Source organism: Haliotis cracherodii, unplaced genomic scaffold, assembly GCF_022045235.1.
Source record: "Haliotis cracherodii isolate W230 unplaced genomic scaffold, xgHalCrac1.p SCAF_17, whole genome shotgun sequence".
NCBI classification, from domain to species: Eukaryota; Metazoa; Mollusca; class Gastropoda; order Lepetellida; family Haliotidae; genus Haliotis; species Haliotis cracherodii.
The window spans coordinates 6,706,090-6,729,251 of NW_027266272.1; the positions used below are offsets into that span (position 1 = coordinate 6,706,090).

The window sequence follows — 23,162 nt, forward strand, 5'->3', positions numbered from 1 at the left end:
AAGCCGAACTCAGCATTATTCCATCTATAAGACGGTTGTCTGTAAATAATCGAGTCTGGACAAGACAATCCAGTGATTGATACCTTGAGCATCGAGCCACGCAATTGGGATACGATGACATGCATCAACCAAATCAGCGAGCCTGACCCCCCGATGCCGTAAGTCGCCTATTACAACATAGTCGTCTAGCATGGGTTGCTGGAGACCTATTCTAACCCGGATCTTCACTGGTTTATTTTACCGAGAATAGACCACGGGATAGAAGAACCCAAAACGAAAGAAACATCTGCCTAGTGAAGCAGTATTACTAATAGTCTCTGCATAACCTCACCATTGTTCCAAAGGAGGACACGTTTATAACGAACACAGGACAAGCAAACAAACATATAACGAACTGAGCTAAGGGGCAAAAGAAACTATAGCTGTCAGTTGATTTTATCACATGTTTTATTTTCAAATTGAGGTGAGGTGAGATTGGGTGTAACGTCGCGTCCAAGATTATGCCCTTATATAGCGACGTGCATGCACGTGGGTGTGTGGCTGCTTGTACTAGGCCGGACTGATGCCGATTTATAGGGCTAGCCCACTGAGATACCATGCCGCAGTTTAACATGAATACCCCACTCAGACAAAGTATACTGACTCCGAACCGACTTTAACCCCTTTTATGCCAAGCGCCAGACAGGGTAACAACAAGTACCATCTTTAAACGTCTTTTGGTATGACGCGGCCGGGGATCGAACCCCGGACCTTCCGCTCTCCGGGCGGACGCTCTACCACTACACCACGGAGGCGGTTATTTTCTATTGAAATCTTATCCAGAACATGCACTGTACAGGCGCTTAGTCGACACTGAAAAATAACTTCTACATGGTTTGATTAACTTTTAAATAAGGAAAAAAATACCCAGCCACAGATAACTTTATAAAAAATGAGTGATGGTTATATAGACATAATCAAATTTTAAAACAGTTTAAAAAATTGATATATTTTCTTAACCCCTCATTTTATTTAAAGAGTCCCGACGGTGATATAACACATGGGTTAAGGAACACCGTTTAACTGATGTCCCTTCAGGGATGCCCTGTCGGGTTGGCATGACGCTTTATCATGGTGAGAACAGGCTCTTGCTCAGAGGGATGGTTTTGTGATCACCGTCATAGAGTGAGTGAATGAGTGAATGTGGTTTTACGCCGCTTTTAGCAATATTCCAGCAATATCACGGCGGGGGACACCAGAAATGGGCTTCACACTCACCGTCATGGAAGATGCATGTGTATAATAATAATAATAATAATAATAATAATAATAATAATAATAATCAACGGATTAGAATAGAACTGAATTTCTGAAATATTGGTATTGGTCCTTGTCTCTTCAGAAGTTACATTGCCGCAGTTATATTTCAAAGGATGTGAAGATCAAAGTGTGTCTACGCTTCTTCATATGGTTAATGTCCTTTCAATGTGTGTAAACCCTCAAATATGAGAACACTCTGACCAGATGCAGTGATTCCAGATGACCTCGTCCGTCTGTCACTTAGAGTCAGTATACTGTGTCTGAGTGGGGTATGCATGTTAAACTGCGGCATGGTATCTCAGTGGGTTAGTGCTATAAATCGGCATTAGTACGGACTAGTACAAGCACACACACACACACACACACACACACACACACACACACACACACACACACACACACACACACACACATACACACACGCACGCACACACACACACACACGTCGCTATATATTCAATTATGTTGGACGCGACGTTAAACCCCATTTGACCTCACCTCCATCTTCTTTTACCAATAACATGGTATCCGATTTGTTGAACACCCTTGTTTTTATTAAGTGGTCAGACTATGTAGTGATGCTATGCCTTATAAGGTACTTGTACACTGTACATAATTTGTCACATTTCTATTAATCATTTCCGGCGAAATACATTATTTTCAATTTGTTATCAAATATACATGTCGTGTTCTTAATTCCTGTGTATGCAATCGTATTGCTTAAAGTTTGTATCTGTAATACTGTTGATCTGGATGTTCATGGCTCGTTATCTCGAATGTCTGGATATCTCGAAGTTAAAACATGGCCCCTTAAGTCCGGGATAACGGGGTAGACTGTACGTTCTAATAAAGAATAATTTTAAACGTTTGCAGAGATCACACTTTCATAACAACTGTTAGCTTTCTAAAACGTATTTAGATAAGCTATATGTTTCAAGGATGTAATTGCATTTAGTATTTTCCTTAGAACAATCCCAAGAACAATCACGCTGAAGACCCGGATACGATTCCCCACATGGGTACACTGTGTGAAGCCCATTTGTGGTGCCCCCCGCCGTGGTATTTCTGGAATATTGCTAAAAGCGTCGTAAAACCATACTCACTCACTCACTCACTCACTCACTCACTCACTCACTCACTCACCCACTCACCCACTCACTCACTCACTCTAAGAACAACATAAGCAGTGTACAGTTGGCCATCGTAGCCATATCGGCGAAGAACAAATGACTAATTTCACAACGGAACTATCAAGTGTATACGGGGGCTTTATCTAAAATATATCTATGAGTTTATTATTCCAGCTGGGTTTTTTTAATATTGCTGAAAACAGGCTTCAAGTGTGATAGACAGAAGGGTGTCTTTGTGTGGTGGTATTCGCAGAGGATAGACTCCAGTGCCTCATGCAAAGAGTATTTAGTTATATCTTCATGTCAAAACTTATGAAGACAAATGGGTTTCCTGTCTTCCATAGACCGCGATAGTCACACGAATTCACATAATGGAACGGAACACTGCTCGGGGTCTCCATCGATTACCCTCTTGGCACAAACTCATCCCTGTGTTGGCCAAGCTCTGCTCTTTGAATCTTTGATGTACCTGTTGTTTCTAACTTCGTCTTGACTGCTTGGGGGGCTAACGGATGTTTTGCACAAACGTTCCATTCAGTAGGGCAAAAAATATATAATATATTGGATTTAATAACTTCATTTCCTTTGGTGATTCGTCATAATTCGTCGTGTTTTGAATTTTTAAGATTAAATTCCTACAGGTTTTAGTTATGGTATTTTATATAATTTATGTATATTAAATACAATCTTGTCACACCAACCTTGTCGACCTGGGTTAGTTGTTACACTATCCTTGTCGACCTGAGTTAGTTGTCACACCAACCTTGTCGACCTGGGTTAGTTGTTACACTATCCTTGTCGACCTGAGTTAGTTGTCACACCAAACTTGTCGACCTGAGTTAGTTGTCACACCATTCTGTCGACCTGGGTTGGTTGTCACACTATCCTTGTCGACCTGAGTTAGTTGTCACACCAACCTTGTCGACCTGGGTTAGTTGTTACACTATCCTTGTCGACCTGAGTCAGTTGTCACACCATTCTGTCGACCTGGGTTGGTTGTCACACTATCCTTGTCGACCTGAGTTAGTTGCCACACCAAACTTGTCGACCCGAGTTAGTTGTCACACCAACCTTGTCGACCTGGGTTAGTTGTTACACTATCCTTGTCGACCTGAGTCAGTTGTCACACCAAACTTGTCGACCTGAGTTAGTTGTCACACCAACCTTGTCGACCTGGGTTAGTTGTCACACTATCCTTGTCGACCTGAGTTAGTTGTCACACCAACCTTGTCGACCTGGGTTAGTTGTTACACTATCCTTGTCGACCTGAGTCAGTTGTCACACCATTCTGTCGACCTGGGTTGGTTGTCACACTATCCTTGTCGACCTGAGTTAGTTGCCACACCAAACTTGTCGACCCGAGTTAGTTGTCACACCAACCTTGTCGACCTGGGTTAGTTGTTACACTATCCTTGTCGACCTGAGTCAGTTGTCACACCAAACTTGTCGACCTGAGTTAGTTGTCACACCAACCTTGTCGACCTGAGTTAGTTGTCACACTATCCTTGTCGACCTGAGTTAGTTGTCACACCAAACTTGTCGACCCGAGTTAGTTGTCACACCAACCTTGTCGACCTGGGTTAGTTGTTACACTATCCTTGTCGACCTGAGTCAGTTGTCACACCATTCTGTCGACCTGGGTTGGTTGTCACACTATCCTTGTCGACCTGAGTTAGTTGTCACACCAAACTTGTCGACCCGAGTTAGTTGTCACACCAACCTTGTCGACCTGAGTTAGTTGTCACACTATCCTTGTCGACCTGAGTTAGTTGTCACACCAAACTTGTCGACCCGAGTTAGTTGTCACACCAACCTTGTCGACCTGAGTTAGTTGTCACACTATCCTCGTCGACCTGAGTTAGTTGTCACACCAAACTTGTCGACCCGAGTTAGTTGTCACACCAACCTTGTCGACCTGGGTTAGTTGTTACACTATCCTTGTCGACCTGAGTCAGTTGTCACACCATTCTGTCGACCTGGGTTGGTTGTCACACTATCCTTGTCGACCTGAGTTAGTTGTCACACTATCCTTGTCGACCCGAGTTAGTTGTCACACCAACCTTGTCGACCTGAGTTAGTTCCCGCGGCCACCTGTGACCGTAGTTACGGCCTTACATACAAAAAGACTTATATTCGAACCCTTATGTCAGTCTGACCTTGTTATGCCATGATTTCCCCAACTGTACTTATGAAAGTACGTGGCAGAAGAAACAGTACCATCACCATCATATTTCTGAACTGATGTAGTTAATATTATTTCTGCTCCTTTTAAGGTCTCTACTGCAACAGGACATGGGACAACGTAACCTGCTGGGACGACGCCCCGGCCGGGGAGGTCGTTCAACAACCCTGCCCGTCGTATATTAACGGCTTCGATCAAGGAGGTAAGATTTGCGACAGTATTGCAAACGAAAATACAACTGAACGGTCGGGTAAAAGAAAGAATTTATACTTGAAAATTGGATTTGACCAGAACCTGATCTAACAAGGAAAACTGAAAGACTCTAACAAAAACTGCCATATGTCTACACTACACAAGCAATCGACAACGGAAAACGATGAGAACGTAATTAAAACCAAGGAACAGCATCATAACTCTGACAGCACTCTCCCGAAAACATGGAAACGGCAGCACAAAAACACACAGACCACAGCCTTCTAAACTGGGCATGCGCAGAACAAGAGGAAAGTTGGTCGGCAGGTCACGAGGGTCAACAAACAGCGAGTAAATTTACATATTCGAGCGCTAATATAGAATATTCTACACGTGAAATATTATTTTAGCGCTCTGATATGTAAATTGTCCGCTTTTAGTCCTGACTAGTACAAGCAGTCGCATGCAGACACGCACACACGCACACACGCCTACGCACGCGCACATGCACACGCACACACACACGCACACTATTTAAGCGCAATAATCTTGAACGTGACTTGAACGAGAAACCAATTTCAACTCACATTTCTCCTTATCCATCTTGATTTGTGTTTCCTGAACATAAATATATCCTAAATCCATCACGTGGATTTGTTTGCCATCGAATAGATTTGTTTGACTTCATGCATATAGACTGGTGTTTTCTAAACCCTTCTGCAGACTGGTTTCTGCGCCGAACAGCGCTTGCCTCATAACAATCCATCACTGTCGTCGCGTGGCCTATTGCCAATAGAGGCCACCTGTATGACTTTCAAATGTAATTATCGGACCGTGTATGTAAAGAGAATAAAAGCGCGAGGGAACATTTCCTAATCTCACTGTTGGTAAGCTAGTTAACGGCTGTGAAACACGGTACTGTTGATATGCTCGGTAAGTAGATACGAAGTAATTTGTAAATCCTTGTAGATGAGTGAGTGAATATGGTTTTACGCCGCGTTTAGCAATATGCCAGCAATATCATGGCAAGGGACATCAGAAATGGGCTTCACACATTCACACTCCCTCACCAACTCGGTCAAAATGTTAGAACGTTACACTATTTCTGCCTTGAGTATAAAGGTGCCAACCTACGAGCCAGGACGCTGGATTGTAGGCACGAGTTTTGTGGAATATCGTTGCAGGTCACTTTCCATATGAGTCGTTTGATCTGTTTTGTCAGTAATTTCGAGTGTGTGAGTGAGTAAGTTGGGTTTAACACCGCTTTTAACAGTATTCCATTTATATCACGGCGTGTCAGCTTAATGGAAGGAAAGCCCGAAGTGATGCAGGTCTTAGACGTTTACCACTTCGGTGAAACCCACCATCACGGGTATGGTGCTGACAAACCTAGAAACATAATCGGGGCGAACCGGGATTCGAACCCACAATCATAGGTTTCTGGTTTGCCCAAGGGACGCAACTCTGCACAGCGAATCACGGCGCCTTAGGCGACTGGGCCATCACAGGCGACTGGGCCATGTACCCTCACTATTTCGAGATTCTGTCACACAGTTCGTGGTTAATGTAAACATTCACTGCAAAAACGGAAAAGGGCACTTCATTGTGAAACTCACATTTCAATCCTCTAATTTTTCTTTTGGGACACCTATCAATGTTAGAATCCCGTTAGTTCTTTTTGTTATCTATTCTGATTTTGCAGAGAGTAATATTTTCAGACTGTCACGAGTTTTGCATCTACTTTACAGGACAATTCAAAATAGCCACCGCAATACTTTGAATGAGTGAGTGAGTGAGTGAGCACTAGCCTCGTGGTTAAAGCGTTCGCTCGTCACGCCGAAGACCCGGGTTCGATTCCGGACATGGGTACAATGTGTGAAGCCCATTTCTGGTGTCCCCCGCCTTGATATTGCTGGAATATTGCTAAAAGCGGCGTAAAACCATACTCACTCACTCACTCACTCACTCACTCACTCTATTATACCCAGGCCTTCCTTATAGACATGATATACATGATATCCATGACACTTATTAGCTGGAATATTGCTGATTGCGGAGATAAACAACAAACCAAACGGCCGGCCAAAGGAAGTATGCACTTAAAAATTTGATTTGACCAAAAATTGACAAACGTTATTAAAACGTTACTAGACTGAAAACAGTCTCCGAAACACTACAAACATAAGTTCCAAAACATAATTATTACACCAGTATCAAATATTCATCCTCATAGAGTAACCAATTCTTGTTTGTTTGCGTTTTAGGACCATCAAACATGTGAATACTGTCTTTTGCCCGGCCGTTGATAGACGACTATATTAGTCATTATACAGTAAACTACGGTTATAACGAACTCAAAGGGACTACTAATTTTAGTTCGTTATAACCGTAGTTCGTTATAAGCATATATACAGCATAACTACAGCAAATAGTCGGGACCAAAAACGTAAGTTCGTTATATCCGTCAGCTCGTTATAAGCGTGTTTGTTATAACCGTAGTTTACTGTATGTTTAATTTCTTATATCAAATCATTATGTTTCCAGAGTTTGCAACGAAGGAGTGTCTGGCTGATGGCACGTGGTCTGGATACAACGGCAGCAACAAGCCATGGACCAACTACAGCACCTGCAGCAAGGGGACGCTACAACCTCTGGACCATCTTATCACGGTACAGTACACGCAAGTGGCATTGGTCAGACTGTCGACTCTGTCAAAACTATGTTTCCAAAGTGCATAGAAATTCTATCTACTTTGCCTGTTTAATATATTCAGCAAACCTTTTGCCTTCTCTTCTAATCATAAGTCCTTCTGGGCAGGACCATCCCCAGCGTTATCTAAAAATATCAACTAATACGCTATGTCGCCGGATCTTACGCATGTACGTGGGTCACTGAGCTTGCACCAGGTTATGTAATACATTTACATAAAAAAATCTGACCGACATGGTGAAATATATCTATAGTCTCCGTGCAAAGTCGGTCCAGACGCGATTATTTACACACCTCCATCATAATGCTGGAATATTGCCGAGTGAGGCGTTCAAACAACAAACAAACAAACATAAAGACACACACCTGTCAGTGATGATTGTAAGCATGGGCTGAGATAGTAGGAATTTAGACCACCACCGTCGCCTGTTACCTAAATGCACATACTCGAACGAAATAAAATGTAGAAATATTCCTCCAACGGGAAGGGCGATTTTGACCGAGATACTTATTATTGCGTTTCACCTACTTGCGTTTAAATTCCAGTTTGTGGCATCATGATAGATGCCTGTCATGTTTTCATTCATCAGGTCATCAGCAATACTGCTTTGTAAGACGGGAAAACTACACCGGAATGAAATGGTAATTTGTTCAACATTTACACAAGATTTGTTTTACCATTCCAGGAACACGTGCCGCGCGTGAAACTCATGTACACGATTGGCTACTCCGTATCCTTGACGTTCCTGATTCTCGCCGTCGCCATAATGGTGTATTTCAAGTAAGTGGTCTTTTCGTAAGACGTGTGGAGAAAGTTGATGATTAGATATTGAGGTGAAAAAATCGGTTACTGGAAGATTACGTAACGTGGGACTACCATGGAGTTTATTAGAAGAATTCTGAAAAGAGCCCGATGTTGCCTGGTTGCCCTTTTGGAGTTCTCCTGCTTGTCACAAGAGGCGACTAACGGCATCGGGTAGTCAGGCTCGATGACTTGGTTGATGCATGTCATCGTATTCTACTAGCGTAGATCGATAGTCATGATGTCAATCACTGGACTGTCTGGTCCAGACTCGATTATTTACAGACCACCGTTATATAGCTGGAACACTGCTGAGTGCGGCGTTAAACAAAAAATAAATAAATGTTAAAGCTCTATCCGACCAAGGCCATACTATAGTTGAGGTGGATCTGACCACAGACCCGGCTTACACAATTGGTCATACGTTCTTACCACCCCATCCTCGTTTAAATAGGCTCGGGGTTGTACATGATGTCACCTTATGCCCATTCATGTGAGCATCCCCGTAACGTCATAAGCAAATAAATTTGGTAATGAATGTAGTATCAACTACATAGGTTGAGGAAAAATTATCGACAAGGTCATGTCTTATAGTATATTATTTGGTTAAGGCATGATCGGGTTAGTGCCTTAGGGGCTAATGCTTCGCAATACGCGATCCAGAGTTGCGTCCCTTTGTCGTGTCAGGATCGGCTGATGGTTTCAGATTCTTTCACCACAGTGGTAAACTTCTACATCATACCACTAATAAACTTCCACTTCCACACAACGCCCCGCTTATGAACCAAGATTTGAAAACACCGACACTCATACTCGTGTGTTTTACGAGCTTACACCATACAATGATTTGGGTTTTTCTCCCTTTTTTATCAAACGGGCTGAGATGTAACGTAAAAAGCCCCGCAAAACCCAAATCGATGTACAAAATATTCTAAGGTGATGTGAGGAGCCCCACCGTGACGTGTTATTACTATGAAGAATAACGTCAATTACACATTGTGTTGCCGTAAAACCAGTTTTTTTTGTAAGATAAACACTAACAATGCCGGTCGCAGACCACAACCCTGCTACAGCGCGAAAATATTTTCATTTCTCGATTTAAGAAATTCGACCGATCGGAGCCAAAAGCCAGTTTCAGAAAATAAGATTTAAATAATTCAAATATATTTATAATTATCTCGCCAGTGTAGGGGTTATGGATTAGAATACGTTATCAAAAAAAGACAAAAAGTAGCTTCTTTTTAAAGCAATATTTCATAAAATATAGTGTTAATTGTTCCGGTACCTACGGACATATTGCCCGGCATGTATATATATCATTTTCTGACTTCGCCATAGTCATTATTTCTGAAAATGGTGAAAGTATTTTGTATTTTAACTATCTATGCAAATTGATTAGCAAAAAATCCGTAAATCGTTCAATAAAAAAGGTGCGGCCTTCCTCGCGGTAATAACACATCTGGTTTGGCCGAGCATCGTCATGAATGGAACAGGATTCTCTCAATGCACTTACTAGACACTTATATTTACACCCTGCCCCGGGCAAGTTATATCTGACCAGGAATTGTGTAGGTGGCGTCAATCGGAATGGGTATAGCAGAAAGAGTAACCTCTTAAATTCCAGATTTACTATTTCGTTAAGCTACTTTACAGGAACTCGGGTTTCGGATTAATCTAAATATATTTTCAGTTAATATGTCAACTATCCACTACGTTTCCGTGGCAGATGTTTTTCAATGAATTTCTTTACTGAACTATTTTGGGTTCCAGACGCCTCCATTGCCCGAGGAATATGATCCATCTGAACTTGTTTCTGGCGGTGCTCGTGCGAGCTGGTATATCTCTGATGAAGGGCGTGCTGCTTGTGAATGACGTCGGATTTCCTGGCGACGTCACTGTAACGCCGACTGGACAAACCATCTTCCTAGAAGGACCGGTAGGGGTTTAAATAATTGCAATAATGGCTTTTTGAAGACTATTGTGAATGATATCATTGTTTTGTTTGTTTGTTTCTTTGTTTTTAAACGCCGCACTCAGCAATGTTCCAGCTATACGACGGCCAGACAATCCAGTGATTGACATCATGAGCATCGATCCACGCAATTGGGATGCGATGACATGCATCAGCCAAGTCAGCGAGTCTGACCAGCCGATCCCATTAGTCGCATATTACGCCATGAAAAGTCGGCTTTTACGGCAAGCATGGGATGCAGAAGATCTCTTCTACCCTGGATCTTCACGGGTGGATAGCATCAGATTGTGCGGATTAACAACAAAATGCATTCGACAAATAATTACATTTTCCCCTCTTGTCTGTCACAGGTTTCAGTTATTTCCTGATCATGTTTTCAGTGTTGGTGGTACACCTATACTAAACACAAACAGTTAGGGATCATGAATATTTTGGGGGATATGTTGTGAAGACTGTGCACGCAATGTCGTAAGAATATCCCCAAACATTCATTATGCCTAACGTTTCCTTGCTCAGTAAAAACTGCCACAAAGGGTTGGCTAGCCTAGTTGTTAAAAGCCTTCGCTCGTCACGTCTGTGGCCTGGTTCGAATTCCCACAGCCTATATTTGGCCTATATTGCTCAAGGCGGCGTTAAACAATACTCACTTACTATGCCGTAACTCATCCATATATCGAGGAGCACGAGTAGCTCAGTCGTCTAAGGCGCTGCAATTCGCTGTGCAGAGTTGCGACCCTTGGGAACACCAGAAACCTATGATCGTGGGTTCAACTTCCGGCTCGCCCCGATTAAGTTACTGGGTTTGTGGGCAGCATACCCGTGCTCGTTGGTTTCACCGAATGTAGTCTGAGACTTGCATCACTACTGTCATTCCTCCCACATTACGTTGACACGCCGTGGTATAACTGGAATAACGGTCAAGGCGGTATGAAAGCCAAATCACTCACTCACTCATTATTTATGATGTTTTTCGTCTTGAAAATCTCTTTGAGGATGTCAACACATTCAGAGTTAAGTAAGCAGAGCGGAGACGTCACACAACTTAACTTAATTTATTTTTTCGACGTCGAACATTTCAACAGCCTCCCCAACCCAAACCCCTCACCCTAAACGCATGTCGCAGTTTCTTTAAAACGAAATGGTTCTTATATTAAGTGCCTAACAAGTACAAGATCTGTTGGTTATCATATTCACGCCTTGTTTGGTTTTCAGCACTGGGAGTGCCGTCTGTTCTTCACTCTGTTTAACTACGCTATCATGACGAACCTGTTCTGGATTTTCAACGAAGGTCTTTATCTTCAGCTGATTCTTTCAATATCCGTGTTCGCAGAAAAAACAAAAATGCGATGGTTCGTGTTGCTTGGCTGGGGTTAGTATTTGTTTTCATTTGGCCATTATAAACTTAACAGGGGGCACGGGTGGCCCAGTCATCTAGGGCGCCTTGTTACGACGTAAATTGTAATAAAAAGATAAATTGTAATACTTGCAGTAAATTATAATAATTTTGACGTAAATTGTAATAACAACGTAAATTGTAATAATATTTGACGTAAATTGTAATACACAAATTGTAATAAAAATTGACGTAAATTGTAATAATCTCTACTTGCGGTAAAATGTAATAAATTCTTACGTAAATTGTAATAACCTTACTACCGTAGTGTCCAAGACGCCAATTGACTAGAAATGATCTTTGTCAGTTGAGCTTGCGTTTCACATGTACAATTCGAGAAATACTGTGTATGATGACAAACGTACAAAACTGTTAAGTTAGGGGTGGTTGGTATAGGCTTTGTCGTACAATCGTTATTAAAGGGTGGTGTCAACATTGATAAATTTAAATGACTGAAAGATCCATCCTCGGGTTCAAAATGATGGGTTACACAACCGTATATTCGACAAATAACTTAATTGTGACATATTGTTCAATACTCTTATAAGGCTATTCAAGATGTTTTTTGCATGACTTGTTTCAACAGTACTTTGACCATTCCGACACGACTGAACGAGTGATGACGAAGGGTACAAACACAGGCTGGTCAACCAGTGTGTCGATTTGCAGTGGAAACGCTATACGAGTTGATAAGGAGTGCATGATCCTTTTCTTGAAACAAACGAGGGAATTTAATCATATATATACAATTCATTTTATTTTGACGAAGAATTCAAATACAACAAATGAGTTGACAGATCCCGTGCATACACAAATAACATCCGGTATCTTCGGATAACTCTTGTACAGTTTCAAAGAGTATACGAATTATCATAAATTTCTTGCAATCAATTGCTGAAATATATCTGCTTGTATCCAAATAGAAAGGAATTGAAAATGTATAATGAAAATATGTTTGTCACTAAAGCAAATTTTCTCTTTGGCCTTGAAACGTACTTGAAGATCATAAAACTCGACAATCGTTATGCTTTCAGGGGATTATTGTTCGTCTCAAATTAGTGATAAAAAAGGAAAAACGTATTATCTACGAAGAATATACTTATGTCTTCGTTGGACATACTTTTATCTACGTAGAAGATACGTTTATCTAATGTATTTGCTACATTCTAACTCGTATATCTACAGGTTTGTGTTTGTATTTTATCTTTTAAAATATCTTACTTTGTTCATTTGTTGCATTTTGTATAAGCCTTAATTGCTCATATCAGCATTTTTGTGGGACCTCTCACATAGTAGTGTCACTCATCTTTCACTTGGAACTATATGTAGAAGAGCAGTCATAGATCTGATACCAATGACATATAGAGGTATTTACTTACATACATACATACATACATACATACATACATACATACATACATACATACATACATGCATGCATGAACACACACATACATACATACATACCTATGTGTGTATGTGTTTGTATGTATGTGTGTGTGTTTGTGTGTATATGAGTGTTTGTGTGTATGTGTGTATGTACATGTATGTGTGTGTGTGTGTGTATACTGATGAGGGCATAGTATCGGAGATAAATATAATTTGGTTTCTTAGTTAGTCACTATTCTTTTCATTGAAATGTTAAGAAGGTATGCTATAATTTCAATATTTTATTACAGTGCTTGATGTTAGCTGGAATTATTTTAATCCTCTTAAAACCTCAGAGAAGATTATCTTCTGAGGTAATTTTTGTCCGTATATAAGTCACAAATTAGGGATAACTTATGAAAAACGTAATTATCTGTTTCGAAAATTATGTACCGCATTATACGTGAGGTTGCTTGGCGCAATCCACCGACGATTGCCGAGTTTAATGATCTTAGAATACTCTTCGTATAAGGTCTAAGAGAATATTTACGTTAGTGACAAAACCCTTATCATTATAGATTATCCACCCTTTCAATTTTGATCAAAACAGATTTATTTCAGCAATAATTTATTGCAACAAATTATATTATTATATACATTCTGATGCTCTTTGAAACTGAACAAGACATGCCCGAAGATACCGGATATTATTTGTGTATACTTTGAATTATGATTTCGTACCGTTATCATGATGGATTCTGTTTTTGTTGTTGGGGCAAGGAGTTATTATCCAAGCAAAAGTTGTCAGTAAGTTGTTGTTAGTTCTTCATGACATATGAAAGGAATCGAGACAGTTACGTTTATTCATTTATTTCATTAAATATACTTCTTCCTATGAAAGGAAATATTTTATGTTATATTAATGATCCATATGTTAATCATACATTGCTACAAATATTGCATAAGTTAACATGGTTTGCATTTATTTATTATTATTTCTTTATCTGTGAGAAGTTCACAGAGATCGAGAATACACAATATCTAATAGTATATGCAATGTAGGTAAAGAATATCCACGCCCCTCTTTTGATATTAATAAAAACATTGTATATAATGTTATGTATTAAGTATTCTCCTTTCCCATGCATGGGGAATCTATGCTGCATTTGCTGACGACTGGTTTTTTTCCTTTGACATCTGTCACTTATTTGTTGTATTTGAATTCTTCGTCAAAATATAATGTATAAATACGATTGAACTGTCTCGTTTGTTTCAAGGAAACGGGCATGTGCTCCTTATCAAATTAAGTAAACCTCCAATGCAAATCGACATAATTTCAGGGTCCGGTTGCACAGAGCTCTCTTGGGTAACTCGTAACTCAATGTTATTGCAATGGACTCCTAGCTAAGCTACTGTTGGATGATAAATCAATTAACATATTTGTCGAATAGACGTACCCAAGGATGGATCTTTCAGTCAGAAATTTGTGTACAGTTGCTAGAGTATCATTCTAACAATACAGACATGACTCAAGCTGCACGTAAAATAATTGATAAAGGTAGTCCTTGCGGGTTCACATACCCACATGTATATGGCCATGGACATTGTCATTCTTTGCTTCAGTCGGTAAAAGTCAGACTTTCCATATTTACACATCAATATATTTGTGTAAGTTTGTTACGTTATAATTATTCAATTGTCTATATTACTACCCTACTTTACCAATTGAAATATGATTCCATTAGGTTAAATATGAACAATTATGATGAAAATCGTCAATAGGATATGTTACAATTAAGTATAAAAAACACAGAGTATTTCTCAAATACATCAGAAAACTAAGTTCATTCTAGTAATTAATCCTCTTCTGGACAACCATAGAAATGAAATTCCAATGCGTTTATATATACTTATAATTATACAACAATGTACGATAACGACCTCAATCCTTCCCCCACACCCATACTTTAATGACGATTGTACGATAAACCCTGTACCAGCCCTGACAAGGATAGGTTCTAGTCATTTAACGCCTTTGACACTAAACTTATAAGGTTATTACAATTTACGTAAAAAGTTATTACATTTTACCGCAAGTAGAGATTATTACAATTTACGTCAATTTTTATTACAATTTGTGTATTACAATTTACGTCAAATTTTATTACAATTTACGTTGTTGTTACAATTTACAATTTGCTGCAAGTATTACAATTTACCTTTTTATTACAATTTACGTCGTAACACGCCTCAATTCACTGTGCAGACTTGTGACCCTTGGGTATGCCACATCCAATGACTAAGGGTTCGAATCCCGGGTCTCCCCCAAATAGGTTTCAAGGTTTATCAGCACCATACCCGTGTACGTGGGTTTCACCAAAATGGTAAACGTCTGAGACCTGCTTCACTTCGGACTTTCCTCCCACATTAAGCTGACACGCCGTGATATAACTGGAATACTGTTAAAAGCGCCGCTAAACCACTCACTTACTATAAACATGATTACCGTGTTTTTATTATCCCCGTTCCAGAATATGATGGTTTGATGTCAGTGATTTGTGTTTACTTGTTTGACTGATGTTTGATGACTTGAGCCCTTAATCTGTAGCAAATGTCAGCAATAATTCCCTTCTTTTTTATTTTTGCTGACATTTGTTGAAACTCAATCAAGTTAATATAGTTATATCTAACATGGTGGCTTGGTCGAGTCGATTTGGGTTTCACTGATGACAAATATTTTCTTATTATTTAATGTAATGTTAAAATACAATGTTAGAAGAGTTTTAGAAAATCCTGATTTCGAACAAAATAGCAATGTTTTTTTCCTATATTGATCCCTTTAACGCCCCCCTGCATCTCACAAAAAACGTCACTTATCCTGATTATTGGACGTCACACAGCTGTCGTAACAATTATGCGGTGAGTTTATTTACTTTCCCTCCTGGGAAATATACGTAATCTGTTAATGTTATGAAATTAAGATAATTTATGTTACTATTTTTGTTATATTTCAGGCATGCCGATATTATTCGTCATTCCTTGGGCGATGGTCCGATTATATCTCGACAATACAATGTAAGTTTTTTATTTTACATTTGTTTATGTTATGTATATGTTTTCGTTTTGGTGTGTTTCATTCATACACCTTAACGGTACGCTTTTTATGAACAAGAGTGTCTGACAATTCATGATTATAACCAACGGGATCGGGTGGTTAGGCTCGCTGACTTAGTTGATGCATGTCATTGTGTCCCAATTGCGTAGATCGATGCTCATGATATCAGTCACTGGATTGTCTTGTGCAGACATGGTTTTCACAGATCGTCTTCGTCGTGTTGCTAAACAAACACACAAACGTTCAAGAAACTGATTTTAGTTTAAGTCTAAGTTGAGTGAGTGAGTTAAAGTTTAACGTCACATCGGCAATATTTCAGCCATATCGTGACGAAAGTCTAAGTTGAAGTCGTGGCCTCATTGGTAGGAAAAGTGAAACACAGCCAATGTTCTTCAAGTACAACATGTCAATCACATGACTGGCTCCTCCTTCTACTTGACGTTCCTGATTCTCGCCGTCGCCATAATGATGTATTTCAAGAAAAAGGCCTCTTCGTAAGGCGTGTGGAGAAAGTTGACAATTAGATATTGAGGTGAAAAGCGGTTACTGTGAGATTATGGGACTACCATAGGGTTTATGGGAAGAATTTTTCTGAAAAGAGCCAGATGTAGTCTAGTTGCCCTATTGAAGTTTTCATGCTTGTCGTAAGAGGCGACTAACGGGATCGGGTGGTCAAGCTCGCTGATTTGGTTGATGCATGTCATCGTATTCTAATTGTGTAGATCGATTCTCGTGATGTCAATCACTGGACTTTCTGGTCCAGACTCGATTATTTCAGACCGCCGTAGTATAGCTGGAATATCGCTGAGTGCGGCCTTTAACAACAAACAAACTAAATGTGCGAGATATATTCTGTGAGAAATTTATTATAAGAGAGATGGAGCTTGTGACGTCACTCGAATAATATAATACATGTATTATACACGTGATGATTGTTATTATGGTTGCTTCTGTTCCAGGTGCTGGAACGTACACCAGACACACCCCAAACTGTACTGGATCATTAAGGGGCCAATGGCAGTGTCAGTTGTTGTAAGTCAGTTGTTGGATTTTATTTACAAAAAAACAGGCTTCTTCACGTGCATCAGGTTTTTCAAATCACAATTGACAGCGAGCCTTTGGTTTAAACGTTCCGATCGTCAAGCCGGATTTGACTCCCCCTATTAAATACGTGCAATTTCTGAGGCGTATTTCTGTTTCCCATCTGTGGCTGGGATATTAAGATGGCGTAAAACAGTATTCACTCACTTAAATCACAAAGGCTCAGCGCTGAATGGATACATTGACCTCAATGCGCTGATGGATAAAATATTCAAATATTCAACTTGTTTATTTTAGAGACTTAATGTCCTCCTAGTCAATCTCATCTTTCAGCTCCAGCATCCCATTCTCACCCCCCTTGAGCTCTATTAAATAATGAGACGCTAGCTGTGGAGTTCCTATATATACAGAACACAAAAAAGTTAGGGGTCATGAATATTTTTATGATTTTTTTGCACTGAGCACACAATTTCATAAAAAATACACCCGTGAAGATTCCGGGGTTGAATAGGTCTTCAGCAACCCATGCTTGCCGTAAAAGGTGACTATGCTTGTCGTAAAAGGCGACTAACGGGATCGGGTGGTCAGTCTCGCTAACTTGGTTGATGCTTTGATCCCAATTTCGTGGATCGATGCTCATGATATCAATCACTGGATTGTCTGGTCCAGACTCGATTATTTACAGACCGCCGTCATATAGCTGGGATATTGCTGAGTTCGGCGTTAAACAAAAAACCAACCAACCAATCATAAAAAATATCCCTAAAAGTATTCATGATCCCTAACTCTTTGTGTTCAGCATAAAATTTGGTTAAACGTTATACATAATATAAATTTGGGGACAATAGGTTAGTCTATAAAGAGGTGTATAAATGGATGCGTGAATATTTCAAACTTTTTTGGTGTCATGTGATGTAACTTTTAACGTGGTTTTATTTATTTCAGATTAACTTTATATTTTTTATCAACATCGTCCGGTTATTGTTTACAAAACTCTCCGCGTCGAACTGCCACGAGTCTCGAACATTTCGATACAGGTAAATATAAAAACAGTTGCAGAAAATGTGTGGTAATAAAGTTGGAAGTCATCTACAACTTTAAATGTCAAGGAAACAACAGAACGTTTGAACGCAGTCTTCAAGGCTCTGGGGGTGTTGTGTAGGTGATAAGCGTCCTGTGTTTTCAATGTAGGGCTAGGTTACCTTAAATTCAACCGCGCTAAATTGAATTTGGAACCGAACGCGCAGTGCGCAACTAAAAATACATTCGCTTTGTACATTTCTATCGTGTTTTCTGCACGAACTGTATTACCACACATTCTTTGAATATTGTAGTGACCGCAACTTTGCATTTTGTAATTATTTGAATATGCCGACCGACAATGACTGACAATAGCACTATTCTATGAATATTAGCTTCCGCTAATACGGCCATCAAATCGGCTGTTCCAAATAGAGGGGGTTTATTGTGATATGACCACCTCTGGTTGACAGATCAGAATCGAGGAATTTCCAAATTCATGGCAGAAATTTCTGTACTCGATTTAACCATAGCTAATTCATCATATATCAGGTTAAGTGATCTTGACAGCTTCATATCCGTGTCTGAAATGATAACATGTCCATTCAGAATTTAGAGTGTAAAAATCCCAATGCTTTTCAGAATGTCTTTTTCCCCGCGCGCCAGCAACAGATATTTTACGCCCATTTCCTAAAGTTCATGGAAAGTATGTTTGAAGCATAAAAAAAGTTGATAAATGTTGTTTTAAGTTTCTTTTGTGGGGTTTATAAGTTAACACTGACAGTTGGCTGACGCCCCTCGGTTTTATCCCTAGGATTCGGGTTTTTAATCTCATATAAACCCTTTGACGTACACGTGTATTATCCCACACATAAATACTGACCCGTTACGATGCGGGGTAGAATAGGTCGTCAGCAACCCATGCTTACCGTAAAAGGCGACTATGCTTGTCGTAAGAGGCGACTTACGGGATCGGGTGGTCAGGATCGCTGACTTGGTTGATGCATGTCATCGAATCCCAATTGCGTGGATCGATGCTCATGGTGTTAATCACTGGATTGTCTGGTCCAGACTCGATTATTTACAGACCGCCGTGATATAGCTGGAATAATGCCTAGTGCGGCGTTAAACAACAAACTAACCAACCCACCAACATAAATACTGTAGGTATGGTCTGTTCCAGACGCCTGGCCAAGTCCATAGTCATCTTGATCCCCCTGTTTGCCGTGTACTACATGGGATTCATCTGGCTCCCCGAGGATCTTGGCACAACCGGCATAATCATCAAGCTGTACATTGAGATCGGTTTTAACTCCTTCCAGGTGGGTGCACTATATGAACCTCGCCTTTTTGTAATTCGACAGGTCGCGAAGACTCGTTCCAAGTTGGTGCAATGTATCTAGCTCGACGTTTTATCAGTCGACAGGTCGCGAAGGCTCGTTCCAAGTGGGTTCAATGTATCTAGCTCGACGTTTTGTCGGTCGACAGGTCGCGAAGGCTCGTTCCAAGTGGGCACAATGTATCTAGCTCGACGTTTTGGTTGTCGACAGGTCGTGAAGACTCGTTCCATGTGGGCACAATGTATCTAGCTCGACGTTTTTGTAGTCGACAGGTCGCGAAGGCTCGTTCCAAGTGGTGCAATGTACCTGGCTCGACGTGTTGTGAGTCGACAGGTCGCGAAGGCTCGTTCCAAGTGGGTGCAATGTATCTAGCTCGACGTTTTTGTAGTCGACAGGTCGTGAAGACTCGTTCCAAGTGGGTACAATGTATCTTGCTCGGACGTCATATTTTTTCTTTCATCATTATGTAGCCAGTAGGGTGTACAATAAGTTGGCAGAAAACAAAAGTGTGAAAACGTAAAGTCAGCGCTGTTGCGCGTAATTAAAAGTACGTATTTTGAGGTCACAACCCAGGCGAATCTTAACAGCGCTTACCAGAAGGCGTGGCTTAATTAGCACGGCCGGCTAGGGCTGCAAGCTGATTGGGTATTACCACCATCCGGGTACAAAATAGACACGATGATTACATTAGTTGTTAGGAGACCTGTGTTGTATATATAAAACTGATACGGATTCCAGGTATGTCATGAATATGAGTGGGGGCGTGTCAAGTGTTACCTTCATTAAACATGATTGATACAGGTCTTTGAAAGGCATTTAGAAGTGACACGCATAAGGAAGAGAATATATGGATGTCAATTTCTTTATAATGACGTTTCGGAATATATGCTTACTCTTTCATCAGGTGAATGGAGGAAGCATATACCTGATTCGCCTGACGAAGGAGTTAGCATATACTCCAAAATGTTGTGTTCCTCATAACAAAGAAGTTGACTTCCATATATTCTCGTACTTGTGATTGATACAATTTAAACATCGTAAGATATTTTCCTACAGTTCTAGGGGTGCGGTTTCCACCCAACGCATATCTTCGTTTTGTTCACGAAGATGGGTTGAAGCTTTGATATTCGTGAATAATCTGATTTTCTCAATGTATGCTGAGACGCTGAGTTCAGGATTAAAGGGTCTAAATGATCAGAAACAACGCTTTTGTATGTTTTTTCGCTGTAGAAGTAGTCCGCCAGTGATTAAGTCATTTCAAGAATACAGTCTCGTGAAAAACCTATGAACGTCAAATTGTGTCGTTCATACAGTTATGAACTTCAGTTTCGCGGTCATGTGGCCCACCAGTGGAACAGCCGTATATCGTGCAAACTTCACATTTAAAAAATAGTTTCTTTGGCCCAGCAGTCAGGTTTCAGACAATGTCACAGTGTTATCTGTAGAAGTTCCGAACCGGAGTCTGCGGGGTTGCCCTGTCTGTGAGAGTATTTCGATGTCGCAAAATATTGAATCAGTTTTCCAACTTGATTTTACGAAATCCTTAACGACAATATTTATTCGGCAATATATCTGTCATTCATATTTCAACACAGCGATAATTTGATAGGCTTGATATTTCAACTTTGATATAACCCACGTTTTTATTTCTATTGCAGGGCTTTTTCGTGGCCATGTTATTTTGTTTTTTGAATACTGAGGTGAGTATATTACCATGTATTAAACGGGACCCACCAATGAAGGATCTGAGAGGGTCTGGGATTTATGTTATAGAAAGAATATTTGTTCGCTTACAGATTTTATTACAAGCATGTTTCTCTGTGAAATGATTGAGTCGAACAAACATATTTTAGACTTCCGGTGAACAATTTATTGTTTAAGGTAAAATCTGAGCACAAGTTATAATTTTTCTCACGTGTCATTGATGTCGAATGTGTTTAAGATTTCGCCATGTCACCTTTACCATGCTCACACAAAGCTTACAGTCGAATAAATCAGCTGGTCATATCCAAAAACATTATCTCTTGATAATCTTTACTTCGGTTAAGATTTCTGTACATCTGGGGGGCGGTCGGGTAGCCTGGTGGTTAAAGCGTTCGCTCGTCACGCCGGAGACCCGGGTTCGATTCCCGACATGGGTACAATGTGTGAAGCTCATTTCTGGTTCCCTCTCCGTGATATTGCTGGAATATTGCTAAAAGCGGCGTAAAACCATACTCACTCACTCACTCACTGTACATCCGGAGTTTACAGAATCTCGAACCTCGTCTCTATGAATCAAAATGTGTTTTTCCTTTTTTGTTTGAGAAAAAGGATTTCAATATTTTTTCAAAGAACAAATATGGTTATATGAATTGTATACTGTACATAGTTTTGTCTTATTTAAGGTTCAAACTGAAATCAAGAAGAAATGGCAGAGACAGGTCCTCCGCCGTGCGAGCAGTATCGCTGGCCGCTCGGCGGTATCCATGCACCACAGGAGCACCAGGTACCACGATTCATCCCTGATGAAGTCAGCAGCTGATTCCACGGCGGATGCCACCACAGTAGGGGAACAAAATGGACATCTAACCCCGATATCCGAGGAAAAAGTGCCTTTACAGAAATCTGCTGATTGTAACGACAATAAAACCGGAAGTACGCTGCAAAACGGCGACAATCATGCGCAGTGTGAACCCATGATGGATAATGACAGTATTGTTTGAAATGCCCGGGAGACGAAGATGCTTCTACCTTAGGATACGGAACATCCAAAAGAGACCGTTAAACACGTTAGATAGTCATCGTAAGAGAATGCGTCCCGAAAACAGCTTTCTGATCAATAAGTTCCGTTGTTGAAAATGTGTGTCAAGTCTAAAGTGATGCTAAAGTGGACATTCGTATATGCCTAAGAAACGTTTACAATTTGCCATTGGCAATTCAAGGGTCATTACATTAGAAATGAGAGTGAACCTACTTTGAACATTATATGAACTGATCTGTCAGATATGACGTCAGTCAATACGTTGTGCCCATGGTACGTCTTGAGTTGATAGACTGAAGTGTTGTGGTGGTGACCAGTGGATGGTTGGATCGCTGTTATTTACATAAGACATTGACCAGTCATGGTGTCAATATCAGCAGTTCGATGTTGTCTAAACGGGTACAGCCACTGCCCAACATGAAGTGGTTGGAGCGGTTGGGACGTGTCAAACAGAAGGTTGGTCCATCCGCAACATGGTACAATCGCAGGTGGTGTCGTATGAATGGTATGCTTTCACAGTCGACTGAAAAACGGATTACGTTGGATATTTCTCACAGTCACATATATAAGAAACGTTTAAGCCTTACCATTCAAACTTCAATAGACCTATAACACGCACAAGTGTTTGTAAAACATATTCAAGACGTGTTTCAGAAGAAGGATTGTTTGTAGACGGCACAGAAGGAAATGAGACACTTATACAGACTAGACGTCTCTGAAACCTAGTTCATTATAGAGACGGAGTTTGATTTATGTGTGTTCAGAGATACATAAAACTGTCGGTTCTAGGTCATCATCCTCGAGGGGAGGTGGGTAAGGTTTGTGGCTCGCGCTGAAGACCCGGGTTCGTATACCC

General features: G+C 40.4%; 1 protein-coding gene across 1 annotated transcript in view; it reads left to right on the plus strand.

The window, feature by feature from the left end:
* LOC139464287 (secretin receptor-like) overlaps positions 1 to 22,615 on the plus strand; it is a 170,401-nt gene extending 147,786 nt beyond the window's left edge. The window contains exons 4-14 of the mRNA XM_071245810.1: positions 4,703 to 4,813; positions 7,348 to 7,472; positions 8,199 to 8,293; positions 10,085 to 10,250; positions 11,499 to 11,655; positions 16,062 to 16,122; positions 17,122 to 17,194; positions 18,149 to 18,240; positions 19,407 to 19,545; positions 21,222 to 21,263; positions 21,951 to 22,615. Coding sequence (XP_071101911.1) covers positions 4,703 to 4,813; positions 7,348 to 7,472; positions 8,199 to 8,293; positions 10,085 to 10,250; positions 11,499 to 11,655; positions 16,062 to 16,122; positions 17,122 to 17,194; positions 18,149 to 18,240; positions 19,407 to 19,545; positions 21,222 to 21,263; positions 21,951 to 22,268 — 1,379 coding nt within the window. The 3' untranslated portion in view covers positions 22,269 to 22,615. The remainder of the gene's footprint in view (positions 1 to 4,702; positions 4,814 to 7,347; positions 7,473 to 8,198; positions 8,294 to 10,084; positions 10,251 to 11,498; positions 11,656 to 16,061; positions 16,123 to 17,121; positions 17,195 to 18,148; positions 18,241 to 19,406; positions 19,546 to 21,221; positions 21,264 to 21,950) is intronic.
* Positions 22,616 to 23,162: the final 547 nt, after the last annotated feature.